Source organism: Protopterus annectens, chromosome 6.part1 (assembly GCF_019279795.1).
Source record: "Protopterus annectens isolate FY-2018-M chromosome 6.part1, PAN1.0, whole genome shotgun sequence".
NCBI classification, from domain to species: Eukaryota; Metazoa; Chordata; order Ceratodontiformes; family Protopteridae; genus Protopterus; species Protopterus annectens.
The window spans coordinates 84,245,811-84,271,080 of NC_056738.1; the positions used below are offsets into that span (position 1 = coordinate 84,245,811).

The following is a 25,270-nucleotide window of genomic DNA, read 5'->3' on the forward strand; positions in this document are numbered from 1 at the left end:
CCTTGGGTCCACTCCTCTCCCTGTTCTTAGCTGGGGATATCTGTTATGGTGTATCTGTTTATTGCTTGCTTACTTTGTTTGGAAACCTATTTTTGTTTCACAAATTTGATTTTAGCCTTCCTTGGAGGGCACCTGGCATCTGGGGCAAGAAACACTGAAGAAGATGGCGTCGGCTGATGCTTATATACTCCAGCCGCACTGATGTCGGAGAGAAACGCGACATCAGCCGACGTCGGACCCAGACTTTGGAATCCGGCCGACCAAGGGCTGCCTGAGGCAGGACAACCCACATGTTATGACTGCAGTTGCATATCTATCGGACATCTACATTTATGGTAGGTACAAAACTGTACTTTCCCCTTGCCAGACTACACATGAGGGTTCTTCAGTGGCTGCCTTTTGCCCAGTAGTCACTACAGTATCTTCCACTCTCCCATTCCATTCTGATTATGGACACGTGCAAGCAGGATCTATGCTGGTGGCTTTAGGCCAGCAATCTCAACGTCATAAGCTTTTTGTACCATTTTCTCCAGTTGCCAGTGTGACCACGGATGCCTCCCAGATTGGGGGGGGGGGGGGCATTATCTCAGCAGGACAGTCCAAGGCACGTTTCAGGATCACAAGACCCATTTGCATATCACTGTCTTGGAGATGAGAGCAGTGCTATTAGCGTTGTAAGCACTTCAGAGGTTTCTCCCTCTATGGACAATTGCAATCCACTCAGACATGTCAGTGGTATGGTGTCTGAACAACAGGGAGGAACCAAATCTTACCCCCTTTGCAGAGAGGCACTTAGAGTTTGGCAGTGGGCGGTGTCTTCCCAACGCTTTCTAGTTGCAACGCATATACCCGGGAAGTCCAGCGTGATTGCCGACAGGCTGAGCAGAGCTTTCCTAATGCCTCACAAGTGGTCCCTGAACAAATATGTTACGGAGAAGATATTCCACAGATGGGGTCAACCTTGCTGCGATCTATTTGCCAGCCCCCTCAATGCCAAATGCAGCAGCTACTTCACCCTTATCCCCCCGGAGGGGGAGACACCCAGGGACGCTCTGGTTCACAATTGGCCCTCCGGTCTTCTCTTTGCCTTTCCACCCTTTCCTCTGATATCAAAGGTCATTCAGAAAGCACTGTCTTTGGGATGCAAAATGATCCTGATTGTGTTTCCCTTCCTTCAACCCTGTCTAATGGGCAATCCCTGGATTCTGGACCCAGATCCAGATCTGCCGACTCATATGTCAGGACAGTTCCATCCCTCCATCCAGACCCTCATGTTGACAGCTTGGCTGCTCCAGTTCCATCCCTAGTCAGGCTTCATGATTTTTCCCCGGAAGTGGTCCACATTCTTTCTTCCCACAAGCCTTCTACCAGGAAGATTTATTCCAGTAAGTGGAAGAGATTCTCCATTTGGGCCCGTGAAAGACATATTGATCTTTATACAGCTCCTATTTCGGCAATATTAGAATTTCTTTCTCAGCTGTTCAGTCAGGGGTCAGCTGCAGCAACCATTAAAGTGCAATTAGCAGCGATTTCTACCTTTCATGTTGCTAATGAGCCCAACCTTATGGCTCATAGACTTTATAGGGCCTTTCTGAAAGGGACAATATTACTCTGACCTCCAATCTTTGATCCAGTAATCCCATGGGACCTCAGTTTTGTTTTACAGAAGCTCACTTCGGCTCCCTTTGAAGCCCGCAGCTATGTGTGACCTAAAATTCTGGTCATGGAAGACTGTATTTTTGGTAGCCGTAACTTCAGCTAGGCGGGTCTCTGAGCTCCAAGCGTTATTGATTAAGTCATCTTATTTGGTGTTTCACAAAGACAGGGTCTTCTTAAGAACCAATCCTCATTTTATTCCAAAGGTTGCTTCTGTTGTCAATATCAACCAATCCATTTAGTTGCCTGTGTTTTTTCCTGAATTTTCTAACGAGGCAGAATTTAAGTTTCATCAGCTAGACGTTCATAGACAATTGCGTTTCTATTTACATAGGACAAAAGATTTCAGGAAATCGGATCAACTGTTTTTGTTTTCAGACACTAGACTTGGGGTTCCCGTTTCTAAAGTAACCTTGTCTCGCTGGATCTCCAATTGCATCTCATTTATTTATGGTTCCAATGGCAAAGAATTACCCTTTAAAGTGAAGGCTTATTCTACACGATCTGTGGCTACCTCTACTGCATTTCAGGCTAGGATGTCTATGGATGATATTTATGCTGCAGCAACTTGGGCTTTGCCTCATACTTTTATTAGTCACTACAAATTAGATCTGGTCTCTAGAGGCAGATCTTCCTTTGGTTCCACAGTGCTTAAGAGTATTTTCACTGAGCCACCCAAGGTCAAGGTGCTAGGGACGCTGTCCCAGGGGTAAGAATCAAGGCGAGATTGGACTACATAACATCAAGAAGTTATGTACTCACCATAACATTCGATGTATGTAGTCCATCTCGCCTTACATTCTTACTAACCCCCTCTCCTACCCCTTCCTTGAGGACCTGGAGGTATAGTCTCTAGGTGTCAGTGTTCCTTTCGGTTGGGGTTGTTCTTCGTGTGTGTGTGTGTGTGTGTGTGTGTGTGTGCGCGCTTGCAGCAAACAAGATCTGGGGAATGGGTCTGTTGCATGATGGGATACCTCTTAGCCACGAGCCAGTTGAAGACTTCGAGCTAGAGTATGGCCGAGTTGGAGCCGAGGTTCGGCTCCGAACCCAAGGGTAAGAATGTAAGGCGAGATGGACCACATACATCGAACGTTATGGTGAGTACATAACTTGTTTTATTAGCTTCTTGCTTAAAAAGAAAAACACACTCTATTTCCTTATTTTAGTAGAGTATGTACTGGAACAGTGAACATGATGGCACTAACCAGAGTTTGTTCCGAGCAAGATGAGAAACCATTGGCTGAGAAAAAAGACAAAATCGAGGTGAATAGGAACTTTGCTTTTTAATGCCTTTAGTGTGAATCTCTGCCTTGATGACCCACTGTAAATCTACTGTTAAGTTATAAATTCACACAGGTGTAGGTTTCCTGTAGTACAAATGGTCCTCTTCCTACCCATCCCTGATCTGTAAAGTACTGTTTTACCATTTTGTGGCTTTGGCTGCTGCTCTCACACTCCACACTTGCATTTAATTTTTAAGCCACACTTCATACGCCTCACCGCAAGAGGTTCTCCCGTTCGATTCTCGGCTGGAGTGCCTTGTGTGTGGAGTCTGCATGTCCTCCCCGCAGTCGAGTGACATTTGAAAGACATGCAGGTAGGTGCGTGCGTGAATGGGTGTGCCTTCTTTGAAGGCTGGGCGTCGGGCTGGCAACCCAGCACCATAAAAATCCACTGCCAGTCATTAGCTGACCGGAGTTTCGCTGTGGCAACCCCTAACTGGGAAAAGTTGAAAGACATTACTTAATAGATGGAGGGTAAACATGTGAGCTGTTAAAGAACATCGTCTTGCAGGCCTAGTTTTGATTCCTCATGCCTCCGTTACGTACTACTACTTCCATGTCACCACTGGAAAAAAAAGATACATGTGCCGAAGGGACTTAACTGGTTATCAAATAGAGAAAGAAAAAAAAAAAAGAAAGAGAAAATGTCACCTGCTCATAAATTTCAGCTACATTTTTTCAACATTTTCTGCTGCTTTGTCTCCCTATCTGCTTGTACTTCTATTGTCTCTGTTGTATGGAGTTACAGGCTTTACCGCACAGGTATGGCAGGTTCTAATGAGGCAGAGATCTGTTAAGAGTAGGTCTATCCTTCGTTATAGTAGAACTAGGGCCAGCAGGCATTAAGACCAGTCGGCACCTAAAACTCTCTGTGGCTGCCAAGAGCCATTCCTATATCCCGTAAGGCAGTAGTGTCCAGCTTTTTGTCTTTGCTGCTGCAGTTTACCTTGGATGAATGCCAAAGTGGCCTTGGGCTACTTTTGTTTGAGATTTTGGTCTAATTTGTGAGTATTCTCACATTTTTCATAGCACTTGGCTGTTTCATTTCCCCTCTATAGTTTTTAGAGATTCTCTGTTAGAGTTGTAATTTCACTTTCTGGATGTAGCACCACTGTTTTGGCTTTCAACCATTATTTTTATCTATTTTAAAAGGGAAGAATATCCATACTGTTTTCATGCAGATTGTTATTTCTGCATTAAACTTGTTTGGGTTTCTGCTTCCTTGTCAGAACAGACCATGCCTTCATAAGTGTGCCTTTGGAAAAAGATTTCTCCCCAAGACTGCAGTAATATATGCATAATTTGTCTTGGAGAAAATCAAAATATCTTCAAGTGTACCATTAGAGATTATTATTACTGTTAAACATAGGCAAGACCAGTTAACACTGCATTCTTTATAAAAGGAATTTCTCTGGTCAGTCCAGTTCATCTCAAGTTGCATCTTCTGTACTGAGATGTGCCAAAGCACATAAATGGCCCAAAATGCTCATTGCTTTTCTGTCCAGTTTCTGATGTTAAACAGAGAATAATGGAACACTCTGTTTAACTCATTACATCCTAGTGAGACCTCCAGGTATATTTGTAGTTACCTCCTACTGACACCTCTAGGTGTCGAATATTGCTTGTTCATATTTGCATCAGCAATTCCAAAACCATACTACGTACAAAGTTTTAAACAATTTCATCTTAAAGCATACACAATGGCAAAATCAACTGCATTGATATTTGATCTCTGTCTAGTGCAAGTAAAGAGATCTTAACTGTTGTTTTTATGATATAAATTTATATATATCTATACATATATATATATATATATATATATATATATATATATATATATATATATATATATATAAAATTTTCACATTTTTCTTAAATATCTCGACAACTAAGTAATGCACAGAACTCCTTAGCCTCATATGAAAGCTCTCAACTAAATTAATAAAGTACTGCTGACCGTATGTGTATAACTTGAGCGGTTGGTGAGATATTGGAAGTTGTTACAAAAATGTTAAAAAAAATAATAGTTGCTGTGTTTACTGTGACTACTTATAAGATTCAGTTTAAGACCTAGAACCAGGGTTGCCAGATTTCTGAAGGGCCAGGACAAGAAAAAAACAAAAACGCTGAAGACCGGTAAACAAGCCAATCAAAAATTTGCACAGTAGAGCCTCTTCTGTTCAGTGCGTAACAGCTCGCTGTTCCGCATTGAACAGAAGTGGCCTCGCTTAGCAATTTAGGATTGGCTCATATACCAGCATATGGACCAATCATAAATCGCAAAGCGGATGCTGATTTTCCGGGATTTTAACCGGCAGTGCGGTACTCTGGATTGGGCTGCTGATCCCTGGACAGTCCCACTCAAATAGGGACCTCTGGCAACCCTGCCTAGAACCTAAAGAATACTACCACTAAAAATAGTTTGTGCTGAGAGTTGGCCATTTATACTTCTTTCATTACCCCTATGGTTCCAAGTGATATGAACATTTGTTTGAAATGTAAGGACATAATTTGATTCTGTCAAAAGGCTTAGGCTCCACCCATTGGAAGTTATAGTGCAAATCTTTGAGCATCATTGGAGAGAATGACTTAAGCAAGTACCAAATAAAACAGTGGACAAAGGTGCTTATCCTCTTCCACAGTCTTCCAAAATGCAAAGTTTCTGTATTAGCCCTGTAAGATGTTACATTAATTTTGCAGCCTTCAGTGCCATGGCAAGCTCCAGCTCCTGTCATGCATGATTTTGTCTGACAAGGTTGGCAGTGGTGGTTTTCTGGATAACCTTTAAATGGTTCATCTTCCAGACCCCTGCTTATACAAGTTTCATCTCCCAAGCCTTTGCTAATACTTTGTAAGGGTACCTGAACTTGTGAGAGATTTGAGATACATGGCTAGAATTAAAAAGGCTCTTGTGGTAGTTAGTCTAGTAAACACCTGTGAACCTATTTCTGGTGTCCCTTCTCTTGGAGACAGTGAATCCATGCTGTTTTTCGCTAACACAAGATACTGAAATTGTCTCCATAGGCCCTGCAGTTCATGATATCACTCTCAAGGTTGCCAGCCTTGACCCTTATGGTGTCAAAGCTGAGGCTGGAACCTGTGTTGGTGATTCAGGCAGCACTGTTGAATTCAACATCATCTGTCTTGGTATTAGTGTTATTGGCATCAGCTCTTCCAGTGTTGCTGGTGCCTCCAGGATTGTTATTTGGGCCCAGGGCATCATTGTCTCTATCAGCACTAAGTTTTATCTTTGCCATTCTTGCATCTTTCACTGCCAGTGCTGGAGTACTTTGGGTTACTTGAGTGTTGATCCAGTCCTCTACATTGGTCCTGATGTCAATTCAGAAGTCTGCTTTTTTAACCCCCATAAAGTTCCCCCATTTCTGTGCTGGCATGTTCATTGTTTTTTTGTGTTCCCAAGAGCAGCTTAGTTTTCAAAATGACTGTCTGTCTTATCATTGGAATCTTCCTCTAATGAAGATAAAACGGAAGAATATATGCAAAATTAAGCACCACTTCATTGTGTCTGCTAAACTTCCCACAGCTGATCTTGATGAGGAGGATGGCATTTCCTCAGCACCAACCCCCATGAGCCCAGATTCAGAGAAATTCTGGAGATGTTGAACCCTGAGGGGGAGGGGGCACAAATCTCAGATCCTGCTTGCAAGAGGACTGGTTAGAAAGCCTTTCAGTTTGCCCAGCAGCCCTGCTTCAGTAGTCCCTCGTTTGCTGTATTCAGCAGTGCAGCTTGAGAAAACCTGAATATGGCTGCTGTTGTACGTCAGAAGGCTGCTGTTGTACGTCAGAAGGCAGACTGTATCCCCTTGGATGTCCTTCATGGATGCATCTGCAGTCATAACAACTGGGTTGTCCTGTCGTCAGGCAGCCCTTCAGTCGGCCGGATTCCAAAGTCCGGGTCCGGCTTCGGCTGATGTCGCACTTCACCCGACGTCATCTCTGTTGGTCTTCGGGTATATAAGCATCAGCCGACGCCATTTTCTTCAGTCTTTCTTGCCGCGTGGCGCCCGAAGCAGAAGCTGTTCGCAAGTGCCGGTCGGTTGGATCCAGAGATTACTTCTACCGAATACTACTTCGAAGACTTCTAAAGCTAAGTACCCCGTTGGGGACTCTTTCTTGCCTCAGCCGATGTCAGAAAAAGTTAATAATTGTTTAACCTGTGGGAAACAAATACCTCATAAAGATTTCCACTCTTACTGCCTGCCTTGCTTAGGCCCAGCCCACGACGTAGCAGCCTGTTCGTCCTGTGCTTCTTTCAACCGACGAACGCTTAGATGTCGGTCGGAGTTTGCAGAACAGTTTTTCGGTTCTGATTTTGCGTACATTATGCCGTCGGATCCTCCGACTCGCATTCTGCCAAAACGCAAAGAAAAAGACCGACACTCGCGGTCCGCGGTTTCGGCCGAAACCATGGTTAAGCAAACCATGAGTGTCTCGGTTTCGGCGAAACCGAGAAAACTGATCAAAATACAGCTGAATCTATCTCTACAACTGAGGTCCCTGCTAACACTCTTGAATCGGCCTCAGAAATTTTACCCACTACGGTGCTTACCACTGACTTATCAGACACCATTCCCTTGGATGTATCTACCCCAGCACGTGGTGCTAGGCCTCCAGCAGCCATGTCCATTAAGGCCTTCGCCAGGGCTAAAGCAGCCAAGACTACTAAAGCAGTGCCTGTTAAACCCTCCTCTACCAGGCCCTCTTCTAGTTCTCAAATGCTTACTTTGGCAGAAGATTTAATTTCATTAATTAGAGGATCTCAATCTCACCCAGACAGGGCCTCTCAGCCCCAGAGAAGAGACCTAGGGCAGAGCCCCCTGAGCCAGTGTCCTCTGATGATTCTGCTGATGAATCAGACATAACTGACCAGCCAGAGGCTCCTTTCTCCAATTTTGAAGATTCTGATGCTGAAGAATCCATTCCAGCTGCTTCCCCACCAGAAGAATTCTCCTTTGGGGAAACCTTGCATGCCATGCGAGAACAGTTCCAATGGCAGCAACAGGATTTTTCAGACTCTAGAAAAAGACTTAGGACCTTTTTGCACCTTCCACAGCACAGGCCCTTAGCTATACCTCCTGTTCTCTCTGTGGTGGATGATGCTTTCAATGATGTCTGCTCCGCTCCAGATTCTTTACCCCCAGCCCCTGCCAAACCAGACAGATTTTACAGGGTGCCAGATACTCATCACCACCTCTAAAAGGCCCCTCTTGCAGACCCCGAAACTATTTCCCAGGGTCCCAAGGCAGTAGCTGCGACCATAGCTAAAAACCCTGTTCCTTCTGAAAGGGAAGCAAGGTCATTAGACAGATGGGGTAAAAAGGTTTACACTTCAGCCACTCTCTCAGCTAGAGCTTTAAACTGTCAGTTTCACATGATACAATACCAAGAGTTTATGCTTGATCAGTTAACTAAAAAACTAACCACTGATGAATCTCTTGATAAGAAATATGTATTAGAAATGGTAAATAACATACAACAGGTTAGTAACCATTCTTTAAAATGTGGCTATGATGCACTGGAGGCTTCATTTAGATCAGCCATGACTGGCACTGTAATTAGAAGGCATGCATGGCTAAAGGAGCAAGCTTTACTGGATCATGTGAAATCTAAATTACTAGATGCTCCTATGGATAAAACAAGTTTGTTTGGTACACCTGCCCAGCAGGTTATGAAGAAAATGGAAGAAAAGGCAAAATCAGTCCAGACAGTTAAAGATTTCTTGCAGGTTCAACCCCCAAGGTTTAGCAGGAACTGGCCTGCCAAAAATTGGTCCTTTCCTGACTCCAGACCTCAAAGGGGCAGGAATAGACGTTCCAGAGGCAGAAACCAATCCAGAGGAGGTGCCTACAGAGGACGACAGTGGCAAGGTAACAACAGAGGCACAGACTCAACACCTGCCACTACATCAACACAACCACAGTGACTTAATCCTAAATCCGCCTACCAGGGAACAAATAGCAGCTCCTCTAGGCGGAAAGCTAACCTTATTTCCAAAAAACTGGCACCACATAACAAAGGACAAGTGGATTTTACGAACCATAGATCAAGGTTACCGGTTCCACTTCCACACTTTACCAAACAAAAGAGGAATGCCAAATCTACCTCCAAATCAAAAGACAGATGCTATACAACAGATAATGGAGTTAGCAAACATGAGAGCTGTGGAGAAAGTGCCAACAGCAGAGCAAGGAAAGGGGTTCTACTCCAGACTTTTCCTAGTTCCAAGAAAGGAAAAAAGTTGGAGACCAATTCTAGACCTGTCCACCCTGAATACTTACATAATTGTCCCAAAATTCAAAATGCTGACCCTACAGCAACTTCTTCCCATGCTGGGCAAGGAGTGTTGGCTGGTAACTCTAGATCTCAAGGAGGCATACCTGCACGTCCCCATTCGACCAATCTGCAGAAGATACCTCAGATTTCTTGCAGGATCAGAGCACTATCAATTCTCAGCATTGCCCTTTGGCTTATCTACTGCGCCCAGAGTATTCACAAAATGCCTGGCATCAGTAATCGCCCATTGCAGACTACAGGAATTCAAATTTATCCATACCTGGACGACTGCCTGATACAAGGAGACAACAAAAGCAAGCTGACAACAGATTTACAAAGGGTCATTTACTTGCTTCAAGCACTGGGATACACAGTCAATTTACAAAAGTCAAGACTGATACCATCTCAGACAAGGACTTTCCTGGGAGCGGAATTGGACACAGTAAGACAAATGGCATTCCTAACTACAGAAAAACAAAAAGAACTCCCTCTTTACTTCTTGGCACTAACAAAACTAAACAAGTTAACAGCAAGAAAGGTTCTGCAGGCCTTGGGTTTCATGGCATCATGCATAATCTTGGTTCCATTTGCCAGACTACACATGAGAAAACTACAGTGGTACCTAAAGAATTTATGGTCCCAACACAGACACAGCCTAGAAACGGAAATCCCACTAATACCATGCTTAAAACAGGAGTTCCTATGGTGGGCACAGGCATGCCAGTCAAACCCAGGCCTGCCCTTTCGCAAGGGTCAAGCAAGCCAGACCATCACAACAGATGCTTCAGACCTAGGATGGGGGGCGCATATGCTGGACAAATGCATTACAAGGAATGTGGACACAGGACCAACTTCACCTGCACATCAACCTAAAAGAAATGCTGGCAGTAAAACTGGCAATCCAAAAGTTCAGACCATTCCTCAAGGAGGACCACTTGATGATAAGGACAGACAACACCACAGTCATGTGGTACATCAACAAACAGGGAGGCACTCATTCTTACCCCCTATGCAGAATGACTTTGGAGCTGTGGACCCTGGCACTCAGCTACAACATCCAGTTGCAGGCAATATTTGTGCCAGGAAAAGAAAACACTCTAGCAGATATGTTAAGCAGGACCACATCGGATGCCCACGAATGGCAGCTGCACCCGGATATCTTCAAGACCATCTCGAAGAAATGGGGAATGCCTCAGATAGATCTATTCGCATCACCTCTCAATCACCAGCTCAAAAAATTCTGCACAAGGACATTCCACCCACTAGCATGGAAAGTGGACTCGCTCTCCTTCAGCTGGAAAGGCCTAACAGCATATGCATTCCCACCTCTTCCCTTGATACACAAAGTACTACTAAAAATCAAGGAGGAACGTCCAAGGATAATCCTGTTAGCTCCAAACTGGCCAAGACAGCATTGGTACCCACTGCTGAGGAGCATGTCTCGGAACAATATGTGGCCAATACCCCTGATGCCTTTGATGCTAACTCAGAACAACTTCAGCACCATGCATCCAAACCTAAAACGCTGCAACTGACTGCATGGAACATCACATAGCAGCTGCTAATACAGAACTTTCACAAAGAGTTAAAGACATTATTCTCGAAGCACGCAGGCCTTCAACTAGAAGGAATTACGCTGGAAAATGGAAAAGGTTTGTCATTTGGAGCTCTGAAAGAGGAAAAGATGTATCAAACATAGATATGCCTAACATTCTGGAGTATCTGGCGAACTACTTCATTCAGGCCTGTCCTACTCCTCCATCAAGATTCATGCATCAGCTATTTCAGCAGAATACAGCTTTGATCCACCTGTTTTTTCACACCCTTTGCTCAGGCAGTTCCTCAGAGGAATCAAGAATGTAAAACCTCCAAGGAAACCACCATTGCCAGCTTGGGACTTGAACTTTGTGCTAGAAAAATTGACACTATCACCTTTTGAACCAGCAGCAACAGCAGACCTACAACACCTGTCATGGAAAACTGCTTTCCTACTGGCAATTACTTCAGCAAGGAGGGTTTCAGAACTACAGGCCTTAATGGCGGTGCAACCCTTTCTAATCTTCCACCAAGATAGAGTGTCCATGCGGACTAATCCTACATTTATGCCTAAGGTGGTATCCAGAGTGTCTTTAAACCAGGCAATCCACCTACCTACCTTCTTTCCCAACCCACAAAACAGAGGGGAAAGAATACTGCATACCTTGGATGTACATAGACAGCTACGCTACTGCTTGGACAGAACAAAAAATAGCAGAAAGACTGACCAACTTTTCGTAGCCTATGCAACAGGAAGGGAAGGAAAAGCTATTTCCAAACAGACAATCTCCAAATGGATAGGAAACTGCATACGATTCTGTTACTCCTTCCATGGAAAGCCAATTCCACAGAACATAAGACCTCATTCTACAAGGGCAACAGCCACTACCACAGCCTTCTTACGAGTGGCTACCAAAGACATTATTGAGGCGGCTACTTGGACCTCCATGCATACATTTGCCAAGCATTATAATTTACCTCTATATTCCAGATCCCGAGCAGGGTTTGCCACTGCTGTTCTGCAAGGGATCCTAAACACACCATAATCTACTTTTATCCTCCTCCCCTAGTTGGCTATGGTATTCTACCCAGTTGTTATGACTGCAGATGCATCCATGAAGGACATAGTACAGTTTTGTACCTACCATAAATGTAGATGTCCGAATTGGATAGCATCTGCAGTCAGGATTACCCTCCCTCCTTCCCTTCTGTGGTACTCCTAGGGTGTTTACCCTTCTAATAGCTAGCTAGTGGGGGGATTTCTTTCATGGTGTATTTGTTTGTATTTATGTACATACATGCTTATTTTTGTGTTTACCTCTATCTTTTGGAAACATTGGCTTCTATCCAAAATTTATAGCCTTATATAGGGCTTCTGGCATCTGGGGCAAGAAACACTGAAGAAAATGGCGTCGGCTGATGCTTATATACCCGAAGACCAACAGAGATGACGTCGGGTGAAGTGCGACATCAGCGAAGCGGACCCGACTTTGGAATCCGGCCGACTGAAGGGCTGCCTGACGACAGGACAACCCAGTTGTTATGACTGCAGATGCTATCCAATTCGGACATCTACATTTATGGTAGGTACAAAACTGTACTTTTTCCTGAGACCAGAAACTCTCAAACCCAGACCTTTTTTTCAGCAGTAGCTGTAAATATGGCTATGATATGTCATGCATCTTCTACTTTTTCATTGTAAGTGCCTAATTGTTTATCCCGTATGGTAGATTTCCAGAGAGACATCACAGTTAAAGTGCACCCAACATTAGCACTGTTACATGATGGACTTGATTAGGACAAACTTCTCTCCCAGTCAGTAACTGTCTCAAGTATGGCCAGCCTAAAGTTGCATGGTTACTTTGCAGCTTCAGCCAGGGTCCAGTGATCTGGTAAAAATGTTCACAAGCTCATGTAGGTTTTCATACCAAACGTCACCAAGGACATGAGTGTGATATCGGCCCCCTTTTTCAAGGACCTTGCTAGATTTTCATGCTAGAATTCACCGAAGACATAAACACATTATTTCCCGTTTTCTTAAAGACCTTGCTTATCTGAACTATAAGGTAAGGCATGCCTCGATAGCATGGAAGAGGAGGGTATGACCATATTGGCTCTGAGTGTCAAATATTTGCAGCCTGAAAGCTGCTTTTTACAGATGCAGAGGAGCCGATGGCAGATGTTGTTAAGGCCTGGCACACAGCAACAAAACAAGTTTCAGACTGGAAAGAATTTAAAGTGTCATGGAAGTTTACAGTGTGCATGTGTGATCCTAGAAAAAATAGTCCAGTGCTGTCATGAGCCAGCTGATAGCCACCTGTGTGTAGTCTGCAGCAACCCCAAGGCCTTGCCCTTCTGTTCCTTCCTCTGAAAGCAGTCAGATGGTTGTTTATCCTTTCATCTGTCCTTTGGAAATTTGATCACTGTGGGCATATTTTTTTATTTTATTTAATTTTATTTATTTATCTTTTTGTTGACTGGGTTGATTCCTGTTGGCTAGTGCCCTCATTTCAGGAGAGACCTGAGGTGATATTTATACCTCTAGAGAAAATTTGGAAAGGGCATCGTGGAACTTTTTTCTTTTTCCAATATGTGCTGTGAGGTCTTTTACATCCATCTGAGCTACCAACAACTCAAGCAAATGGGTCCTTGGTTTAATATGTTATCTGAAGGCCGACGATACTGTGGAGTGCAGCATCCCCCTTATGCTGTACTGCATTGCCATCAGTCTGTCTACCTGTTGCGGGAGTAGAGCCCATGGCCTTCTGCGCCAAAAGCAAGTGTGTGACCTTTGGGTCCACTAACACTTGATCAGAACTTTCCTCCCTATCAAAATAGGTGGCATTAAAGAAACTCTTAATCTTCTTTTACAGAAGAACCATTGTGGATGTCCTACTGGACCAAAAAGGGACAGGACTTTACTCCCTGTTCTTTTTAGTACCAAAAAAGACAAAGAAATTATGACCATGTTAGACATAAGTGGCCTAGATACCTTTATCCCAGAACATGTTTCTTGGACTTCCAGGATATCTGTCTTCACATCACAGTTGTCAAGGAATTTAGGTGTTTTATGTAGTTTGAAGTCATACCCAGTCATTATCAACTGTGGACACTTTGGTTTAGTCGCTCCTTTGCCCCCAGGGTATTTATCAAGTTCACGTCTGTCATGGCATTGCATCAGAGACTTCAAAAAAGCAAGTGTCTCCCTCACTTAGATGACTCATAACTGCTTCCTTAGTTCTAGATCTGATAAACTCTCAGGAGAGTCTTACTTTTTATTGTTCCACTTTGGCAGAAATACAGGAGAAGTTGCAGTGTCACAGCTAACACCTACACAGCTACTCATATTAATTGGCAAAAGAATGGATATCAAAACATGCAGGCATACCTTCTGACAGTTACAGTCAAGGAATTGTGCTTTATAACTTCACCAGAATTTTTTTCCCCATCTTTGTCTCCATGTACTGTGGTAGCTATTTTCATGGTCTCTTATGTCGGATACTGTTTGAGTCCTGCAGTGGACTTTTGAGTCCAGAGGTTGCAGATTGATGCTACTCTATCCCACCACTTGTGGATCTCCAAAGATTGCAAACCCTGCTTTCAGTTGGAGATGAATCTTGCCAGTTTCTCCAGCGATTATCCCTTTCAGTTTCCCACTCCATTGGCTCTAGCCACTACACACATTGTAGACCTAGGATCAGGAGGAGGGGCATTACAGTGGGTGAAAAATTCAGGGTGTCTGGACATTGTTAGAAATTTAACTTCACATCAGCATCTTTAGGAAGGAAGACAGCATTTTTTTGACCTTTCAGTTTTTCAAAGAGTTCCGTAGAAAATCCTTGATGTACCTCCCAGCACCATAGTGTGGTGTAATACATCAACAGACAAAAAGGAAATATGTTCTTTCCTAGTGTGCTAGGAAGTTATGAAAGACTGAGAATGGGCTATGTGAGGCATCCACTTTCTGTTCACAAACTGCTTCTCTGGCAAGTGTTCTTTTGCCAGACAGACTCTGCAGATGCTTGCTAATGAATGCCTCACAATGGGTCACTTATCACCCTAATAGAGCAGAAAATTTTACAGCATTGGGAAAGCCATGGTGCAGTGTGTTTGCCACCCTGACAGATTCTAAACGCAGTACCTACCTTTTTTCTCCATTGTCACAACACCAGGAACACTCCCAAGTAGCAGCTTTCTCTTCAAGTGGACCCATGCATTCCTCTGTACTTTCCCCTATTTTTCTGATAATGGAAGTTCATTCAAAGGACAAAACTTAACAAATCAAAACGCGGTTTTCATGGTTTCATTTGGCCATGACAAAGACGTTCCTTCTACATCTCTCATCTTCTGTAGAAGTCTCTGTCCTGGAAGCCAGCGATAACACTTGTGACATATCCATTGGACAAGTCATAGCCATACTTATATTCCCCACCTCTTAACTGCTTGGCTTTTCCAGTTCCAGTAGTAACCAGGAATCTCTCTTTTTCCTGAGGGAGTGGTGAAGATAGACATGATAAAATTAGAGATAAATTACCAAGTTTTTTTCTGTTTGGTCTGTTTCCAGATTAATTAACCTGTTTTCAGCTTTGATTCATTCAGGTCTTCATTACCTCGCACATATTTTTAATCTAGGACTTTATCCTTCTGTTGAAGTACATTTGGAATATGTAACTTGTCAAATTCCTTGACTGGCCTTCCCTAAGGACATTGAAGCCGCTATTAAGAGACCTGTTACCTCCTTCAGACATGCTATGTTCTGGAGAAATTGACTTTGGCTTCCTTTGAACCTGCAGCCTCAGCAGACTTATCTTAGGGTAAAGGAGGGGTATTTTACCTACTGTGTCACACCTTAACCAGTATGTTCATTGCCCATTCTTTTTCCCTTCATATTCTAATTCCGATGAATGCCTTCCTCATTGCATGAATTTGCACTGATGACTAGGGATTTGTTTTGCAAACACGTGGTCCCTGTATTCTGGGGCAAGTAACTTTTTTTTTCTTTTGCAAATTTTTTGTAAATTACACTAGCTTAGTTGGCATTTCAAATGTGTTTATTTTTACTATACAAGACAGTGTAGGATTTTCCATCAATTCCTAAGAGTTAACCATGCAGGAGTGCTAGCTGTCTCAGTTGCCTTAAGACTGCAGCTCTTGATTCTGTGAAGCAGCTACCTCCTCTTCCAATGCATTTGTAAGGCACTGCAAGCTGGATGTGATATCCCAATCTGGATCTTCCTTTGAAGCTGCTGTTTGTACAGTATTCTCATAAGGGAGACTGCCCAGGAAGGCTGGCCTGGCATTTTCTTCCGACATTACCGAGGATGGTTCTTCCCTAACCAGATATAAAAATGTACTTGCAGTAATAGATCCGGAAGAGCACAGCCACCCTTGGTAAAATTCCTGCCAGTTTTCCCCCTCCTCAGCACAGAAGACTTCACTTGTCTTTTATTACAGTGCTTCATGTGGCTAACCTCAAATCAGGAAAAGCTGAATACAATGGTGCATTAGTGGATGGGGGAGGTTTCTTGGCAGCATGGAAATGTTTCATCTGCTGAGTGACCCTGTTTCTTGCTGTACTTAGTACTGCTGTTACTAAATATGAAACTGATCTTCCAGGCCTATTGTTATGGTAAGTACATAACATTTAACTTTCAGTTAGACATCTGTAATCTAGTTTTTGTAGTAAAAGCTTTCAGACAAAGCTTGAGACTAAATGCATACGAGTGACTTTGGGTCTTTTCTTGATTTTCTTTTTCTTTTAATGAAGTTTGATTTTTTTTTCCTTTTTTTTTTTTTTTTTTTTTATTTATGATTTTGACCTTTATTTTTTATTTTCAGTCAGAAGACCTCTTCTCCCTTATAGAAACTCACGAGCAGAAGCCATTAAAACTTTACGTTTACAATACAGACACAGACAGCTGTCGAGAGGTGGTCATCACACCCAATTCTGCATGGGGTGGCGAAGGAAGGTAAGTGAACTTGTATGGCAGTTTTATGACAGCGAAGTTTGATTTACTGTTTATGATGATTTTTTTAATATCCTTCCAGTCTAGGATGTGGAATTGGTTATGGTTACTTGCATCGAATTCCTACACGACCATTTGAAGAGGGGAAAAAAATGAGTCTTCCAGGACAGCCACCTAATGCACCTGTTGCACCTGTTAAAGATGGCTTTACAGAGGTAAGGTTCCACATGCTGTATGACATGTTTGTTGTAGTGCTGTCATACTCACTTTCTTGTTTAAGGTATAAATATTTTTATAAATTATTTTGTATTCTTTAACTTCAGTAGTGTAACTTGCCACCTGAATTAATAATGGAATGAGTAATTTGTTCTTCCTTTCTTTTAAAGGTTCAGCTTTCAGCTCTTTCTGGAGCTACAGGTATTGAACAGTCTATGTCCGGACTGTCTGTCAGTTCAACTCCATCAACAATCAGCAGTGCTTTCAACACAGGTACACATTTAAAATTTTTGCAGTCTTGATTTTTTTTTTTTTTTTGTAATTTTTGTTTTTTATGTAATATAGTGGAACCCTTGTAGACAAGTCCTAGGTTTGGAATTTCTTCTGCTGCATTCCAAAGTTAACATTTCTTTGCAGCAAAAATCTCATGCAAGTAAAATGTTGTGACACAGTGTGCTAGTTTCAAAATTACATTCATCTTCAGACCTTCTTCTCTTTCGGCTGTTACCGTTCGGGGTTGCCACAGTGGATCACCTGTTCCCATTTCTTCATGTCCTCTGCATATTGCTCTGTCACACCAACCACCTGCATGTCCTCTCTCACCGCATCCATAAACCTTATCTTAGGCCTTCCTCTTTTCCTCTTACCCGGCAGCTCCAACCTTAACATCCTTTTCCCAGTATACCCATCATCCCTCCTCAGCACATGTCCAAACCAATGCAATCTCACTCTCTGACTGTCTCCAAAGCATCCAACCTGAGCTGACTCTCTTAATATACTGATTCGTAATCCTGTCCATCCTTGTCACACCCAGTGCAAATCTTAACATCTTTAACTCTGCCATTTCCAGCTCTGATTCCTGCCTTTTTGTCAATGCCACGGCCTCCAACCCATGCAACATAGCTGGTCTCACTACCCTCTTGTAGATCTTCCCTTTTACTCTTACTGGTACCTGTTTGTCACAAATCACTCCTGACACTCTTCTCCACCCATTCCACCCTGCCTGTACTCTCTTCTTCACTTCTCTTCCACACTCACCATTACTCTGAACTATTGATCCCAAGTACTTAAACTCATCCACCTTCGCCAACTCTACTCCCTGCATCCTCACCTGCATCCTCACCATTCCTCTAGCCTCCCTCTCATTCACACACACATATTCTGTCTTAGGCCTGCTGACCTTCATTTCTCTCTCCTCTAGAGCATATATCCACCTCTCCAGGGTCTCCTCAACCTGGTCCTTACTCTCACTACATACCCTGCTTCTCAAATATTTCAGGTCTTGGTCTTGCTGTCATTGTTTTAAGTCCCAAGTTCACATTCCTAAGTATCACATAAGTTGTCTGTGGACAGCAGTTTACCACTTAAACACAATAGCTTTACCTTTATGTTCTGGGAAAGAGTACTAAGTTGACAAGTGCCAGTAGTTTAATTTTGGCTTCTTGACATCAAAGCAATGCTCAGAAATCTACCATGCAGGTGTCCTCCTCTTTATAAGGTGGCTTTACCCTTGTATGGAATTTTCTTATTCATAACAAACTCTCCATAAAGACTAAAATTCTCATTGTTGGTTGATGCATGTAAAAATACCTCTCCCTAGATGTTTGACCATGCTGGGAATTTTGTCTGATTCACAAGGCAACAAAAATATGTTGGTAGAATTTTAGACAGCTTTCATTTCAACATCATATTGACGCAACAATAACTATCGTTTCCCTGCAGTTCAAGGTTGTCTACAAATTTTCCAATCTCCTAACTCAGGAGGCTAGTTGAGCAATTACCAGCAATGTATTATTACTGCCATGGTTTGTATTCCATTCTGTCTGTTATTATCCCATTGTCAGTTTAAAACATCTCATCAAATTATGAAAAAAGGTTCTCACATTTATTTATCTGCGTAGCCCTACTGAGCATCAGTGATCCATTATTTCCAAGGCAAAATGGCTTCCAATCCCAGCTATGTCACACTGTTTGCTAAATGCATTCATATTCTAACTCCTCAGTGATGTATGGATACTGCCCACTAGGTTAAAAAAGTACATGAATCCTCTTACTCTCCTCATAGTGGCACAGGCATTAAACTGGGCGTATCACATTTTTCTCTTGCAGTCTGTGAAACATCTTTCTTCAGACTTTCCCTGGCTTCTTGTACTGGCCTTTCTGTCCATATTACTTCTTCTCAGGACTTCTCACAATTTGAAAAAAAGAAATGAAGGTTCAGCTGTTGGATGTATAAAAATGCTCCTGTTTCAGTTGTGATGATTAACTCCTTCCTCTACTGTTTATTGCATACAACTTTTACTGCTTGCTTCTTAGAGTTAAAAGTTTGTAAACAGATGTTTCCTTTGTATGTTGTGTTACCTTTTGAGAGGAGTTGTGGCTACAAAGGGTACTGTGCCAGTCATGTAACTTGATTAACAAACTTTCAGTAAATAAAGGCGTGGAAAAACTTTTTGGATCACTTTTTGCAGGATGGTGAAATTTGAGAACTCTTTATTGAAGATAAGCGGGACTGTCTTTCTTTCAGGCAGAGGAATAAGTCGAACCATTGTCAACAGAAAAAACACTCTGAGGCCAGATACCAACCTGCACCTCATCAAAGTAAGTCCTGTGACCAGTTGATCCCCCTAGACACTGCAGGTTATGAAGCCGTCCTTGACTAGCAAGGGCTTACACCTTAAACATTTTTCAGTCCTTATTAAAGGTGCTCGGCTTAGGGAAGTGTACACTCATATTTGGAGGGTTGCATCCTGAGGTTTTGGCTTAACCATGCCTTTGACTGATCAGTTGGAGCTTGTGGGTGACAAACCCTAAGCAAAGCAATAGGTCCTTTGAGCCATCAGGTCACTGATTAGAGGTACTAGAGACTGAGGACTCTCCTCCTGAAATAGCCACTAGGCCCTTTAGGACAGCAGATCCAGTCAAGGGAAGAGTTCGCCCAATCTTACACCAAGACTCGAGTCTCTGGACCTGGACATCAAGGTGACGATTGTCTTTTTGAAGCTTTGGATTAGCTAATGTAATAACATACTATTGGCTTATTCGTATTAGTCTGTGCCAGGCCTTGCACAGTGTTCTTATCTCAAACTGCCCTTGGCAAGCTTAGCAAGCACACCTTCCAGCTGTGTTTCCCACACTCCTATGCCCTATTGCCTATGCTGGTGTACCATATTGTTGGGGTGACATTTAGCATGGCGCTTAGTTATACTGTAGGACCAGTGAGGATTTGGAGGATCTGGAGACCACTTGCTGTCATCAAATAAAGATACTGAGTCTATCTTCCCTTGCATATGACCTCCACACTACCCCTTCCTTGTGTGTGACCTCCAGTGTTGTGCCCTATCCCTTCCCCCAGAAGTCCCTGGCACAGTTTCAGGAGGAGAAGAACCTTTTGAAGCCCATCACTGTAGATTTTCTTCATGTTTCACAGTTGCAGTCAACACACTTGAGTTATCCTGCCAGGGGGTAGCCCTCAGTCGGCCCGAATACCACAGATTTAGTATTTCTGCATCGGTTGCCGTCACTTCAGGACTGACGTCAGGTTGTCAGAGGTATAAAAACAGGCAGCCGACGTCATTACACCAGTCTTTCTTGCCGAGGAGCCCAAAACAGAAGCAGTTCGCACGAGTGCCGGTCAGCCACTACCTGAATTTTCGTTTCTGAAATTGAATCATCCTGATTGGGGATCCTTTTTTCTTGCTGTAACCAGTGTCAGAAAAAGTTAACAATTGTCCCACCTGTGGAAAGCAAATACCAGACCGAGATTTCCATTCTTACTGCATCAACTGTTTTTAGGCCCAGACCACGACTTACCTCGCTGTCAGTTTTGTGCTTTGTTCAACACCCAAACTATTTATCATCAGGCCATTGTTGTAGCTAAATACTTTCGTTCTCGATTTCCATATTCTGAAATGGCTTCGGTAAGCCGTCAGACTACCGATCTTCTGAAAAAACGTAAGGATAAAGACAGAGACAGACCGCACAGCTCCAAAACTGCTGACGATGCTTCCGTTAAGCTAGTCGCCAGTTTGCTGGTACTCAGTGAGGCGCTTTCGCAGCCCCTGATGCCCACTTCGATGGATTCGCAGGCTGCTACCGAGACCCGTTTGGAGTCAGGTATGCCACGAGACTCTTCTTTGACTACAGAACTGCGGATGTCTCTAGCTTGGATGGGTCCGGAGTCGCTGTGCAGGCACCAGCTTCTGAGGAAGTTCTTCGCACTACCGATATTTGACACAAACCGACTTCTTTCGCATCTTCAGTTCTTTCTAAAACTACTGAGTTTCTAAGGCCAAGAGTACGAGCTATGCCTAACAAACCGCCGACCCAAACTCAAGCGCCTGCTTCCTTCCCATCAGTTTGCCTAGCTACATGGTTGCTTTTTTATAATAGTGTAGATTCAGGGCTGTTAGCACAGGGAAGATGCAAATGAGGTGTGAACTGATTAGAACTGATGAATCCCAAATATTTGGATCTGTGTAGGAGATGAAAAGATAGATGCTTAAAATGGCAGAAGACCTGATAATGCTGATTAGGGGAAGCCAGCTTTCCCCTGCTAAAAGAAAAAAAGACTTGTCCCCAGCAGCTTTATCTGACCAAGAGTCTAACGACTCTGAGGCTTCTGAATGTGAAAACATGCCCTTATCTGCCTGTGAGGATTCAGATGCAGAGGAATCCATTCCTTGTGCCTCCCTTCCAGAGGATTTTTCTTTTGGTGAAACCCTCCATACTTTGAGAGAGCATTTCCACTGGGAATGCCAGGATTATCCTTAGTCCAAAAAGAGACTCCGGAAATTTTTAGATTTACCACAGCACAGACCCTTATCTATCCCTCCTGTTCTGGATGTTGTGGTTGATGTCTTTGTGGAATCCAGTCTAACTCCTGATACTTTACACCCTGTTCCAAGGAAACCTGACAGGTACTACAGAGTCCCTGACTCTCACAAATTTCTCTTCAAAAATCATACTGCTGACCCAGTGGTCATCTCCCAAGGATCTAAAGGAATAAAAGCATCTACAGCTAAGAATCCCACCCCGTCGGACAGGGATTCCCAAGCTTTAGACAGATGGAGTAAAAAAGTATACACCTCTGCACCTGTCACCATTAGAGCATTGAATTGTCACTTCCACATGCTGAAGTACCAGCAATGTACTATGGAACTCAAGCAAAAATTATCTACCTTTCCTGACTGTGCAGAAAATAAAGAATTACAGGAGCTTATGCGTTCTGCAAGCCAAGTCAGCAAGCATACCCTGCAATGTGGGCTTGACACCCTAGAAGCATCTTCCAGGTCAGCAGTCACAGGTTCTGTACTGAGAAGGCATGCCTGGCTTAAGGAGCAGACCTTGCCAGACCTTATCAAATCAAAATTATTGGACGCTCCTCTGAACAAGGAAAATCTGTTTGGCACCAAAGCAGAGGAGGTTTTAAAAAAGATAGAAGAAAAGGCCAAGTCTATACAGAAAAAGATTTTTTGCAAGTGCAGCCTCCAAGATTCAGTAGGCATTGTCCCTCAAAACATTGGTCCTTTCCAGCCCCCTCAGGGCCATCTCAAACTAGACCCAGGGGAAACAACCCCCCCCCCCCCAGATTACAGTCTCAGGGTATGCAGAGATCTAAGCATTGGAGTACCTCCACTTCTAAAGCAGGGAGTGCTAAGCCACCTCCTTATGGAAAGAATTCACAATGACTTCTCAACACCACTCCTCACCTCTGCCCAATTGTTCGTGCCCCTAAGAGGAAAACTTGCCCACCATGCAAAAAACTGGACTTCCATCACCAACGATCGATGGGTCCTCAACATAGTATCCCAGGGGTACAAATTTTATTTCCACACGCTTCCAACCCCAAAAGGGTTCCCAGACCTTCCTCCAAAACAGTGGGTAGAGGCAAAAAAACAAGTTCAGTCCCTGCTCTCCATAAGTGCAATTCAGCCTGTTCCTGCAGAACAGATAGGCCAAGGTTTTTATTCCAGACTTTTCCTGGTACCCAGAAAAGAGGGCACCTGGAGCTCAGTCTTAGATCTGTCCATTTTAAACACCTTCTTGGTGGTACCAAAGTTCAAAATGCTCACCCTACAGCAGCTTCTCCTTATGCTGTCCAAAGATGCTTGGTTAGCCACCCTAGACCTAAAGGAGGCCTATCTGCACATCCCAATCAGGGACTCCTGCAGGAAACGTCTGTGTTTCAGAGCAGGATCTGTGCATTATCAGTTCTCTGCACTTCCCTTTGGCTTATCCACTGTTCCCAGAGTTTTCACAAAATGCCTGGCTCCAGCCATTGCCTATTGCAGACAGAGAAATATTCAAATTTACCCTTACTTGGATGATTGCCTGATTCAGGCAGACAGTCAGGAAAAGCTGTTGTAGCACCTGACATTTGTTAAAGACCTTCTAACCTCCCTGGGGTACACTATCAACGAAAAGAAATCCAAACTAGTCCCCAGTCAAAAAATTGTATTCCTGGGAGCAAGCTTGGACACAGCATCCCAGATGGCATTCCTTACTCCAGAAAAACAAGCCTATCTGACAGGCTACTTCGATCAAATGGCCACCAGAACCTAGCTATCCGCAAGGAAAATCCTGCAGGCTCTAGGGTTGATGGCCTCCTGCATTCTACTAATTCCATATGCCAGACTGCATATGAGGAAACTTCACTGGTACTTAAAAAGTCTTTGGTGCCAACATTCTCAGGACCTGGAAACTATCATACCTATAATACCTTGTCTAAGGAAAGAGTTTCTTTGGTGGGCAGCAGCATGCAACCACAACAAGGGACTTGTCTTTACACAACCCCATGCCGCCCATACTCTAACCACAGACACATCAGACTTTGCCTGGGGTACACATCTGGACGGCAGGTGCATTCAGGGCCACTGGAGCCCAAACCAAATTCATCTGCACATCAACCAAAAAGAGATGCTAGCTGTTCAGCACGCTCTGACAGCTTTCAGATCCCTACTCTCACCGGGGCCCCTATTAATCAAAATCAACAACACCACATTGATGTGGTACATCAACAAGCAGGGGGGATCCCACTTTTACCCACTCTGCAGGCTAGCCATGACCCTGTGGAACATGGCCTCAGCCATGCATATTCACCGACAAGCTCAATTCGTAGCAGGCAACCAAAACTCTCTGACAGACAACTTAAGCAGAAATCTCCTAGACCCACATGAGTGGCAATTAAACCACAACACCTTCAGCCTTCTGACCCAGAAATGGGGTACCCCAAAGGTGGACCTTTTTGCCTCACCCCTACAACTACCAGTGCAGCAAATTCTGCACCAGGGTACCTCGCAGCAAGGCTTGAAAAGTGGATGCCCTATCCTTCCAGTGGGCAAACCTCTCAATCTATGCATTTCCCCCTCTGCCTCTTCTTACAAAAGTGTTACTTAAGATGAGGCAGGAAAGACCAAGGGCATTTCTGATTGCCCCAGACTGGCCATGCCATCACTGGTACCCACTACTGTGACCAGTGCCCCCATGGCACCTACCCCAAATCCCAACCCTCCTGACTCAGCAGGAGGGACAGATATTGCATCTGCAATTGCGGACCCTGAACCTTGCAGCCTGGCTTATTCCCTGGATTCTCCTCCAGTGGCCAGCCTAAGCAAGCAGGTTGTGGATGTCATAAGTGAAGCCAGATGACCCAGTACAAGGAAATCATATGCTGATATGTGGAAAAATGTATTGTTCCCAGATTCACTCTAAAGGAGCGGATACAGCACAGCCCTCCTTACCTCTCATCCTGGATTACCTAGCACACCTACTCCACAGAGGTCTGTCCTTCTCTTCCATTAAGATCCATGTTGCTGCCATCTCTGCTCATTACAGCACTGAGCCACCTCTCTTCTCTCACCCTCTCATCAAGCAGTTCCTGCGAGGGGCTAACAACTTAAGGCCACCAATAACAGCCCCCACCCCTGCTTGGCACCTTAATTTTGTGGTGGAAAAGCTCATGCTACCCCCCTTTGAGCCTGCGGCGTCAGCAGAGTTAAAATTCCTCTCTCGGAAAACAGCCTTGCTTTCTGGCCATCACTTCAGCTAGAAGAGCGTCTGAGCCACAAGCACTTATGGCTATGGAACCTTTCATTATTTTTCATGCTGCCAGGGTCTCCCTCAGGACTAACCCAACTTTTATGCCTAAAGTGGTGTCCAATGTGGCTGTCAACCAATCTGTCCATTTGCCCCCCTTTTTCCCTAATCCTCAAAATAAGGGGGAAAGGATCCTGCACTCTTTAGATGTGCACAGACAGCTCAGATTCTACCTTGATAGGACTGAGCCCTTCAGGAAATCTGACCAGTTGCTAGTCAGCT

General features: G+C 43.8%; 1 protein-coding gene across 3 annotated transcripts in view; it reads left to right on the forward strand.

The window, feature by feature from the left end:
- Window positions 1–25,270, forward strand: part of GORASP2 (golgi reassembly stacking protein 2) — a 1,358,808-nt gene that overhangs the window by 850,087 nt on the left and 483,451 nt on the right. For all 3 annotated transcript variants that reach the window (XM_044075519.1, XM_044075518.1, XM_044075517.1), the window contains 3 exons: window positions 16,608–16,738; window positions 16,818–16,950; window positions 17,122–17,224. In XM_044075519.1, coding sequence (XP_043931454.1) covers window positions 16,608–16,738; window positions 16,818–16,950; window positions 17,122–17,224 — 367 coding nt within the window. The remainder of the gene's footprint in view (window positions 1–16,607; window positions 16,739–16,817; window positions 16,951–17,121; window positions 17,225–25,270) is intronic.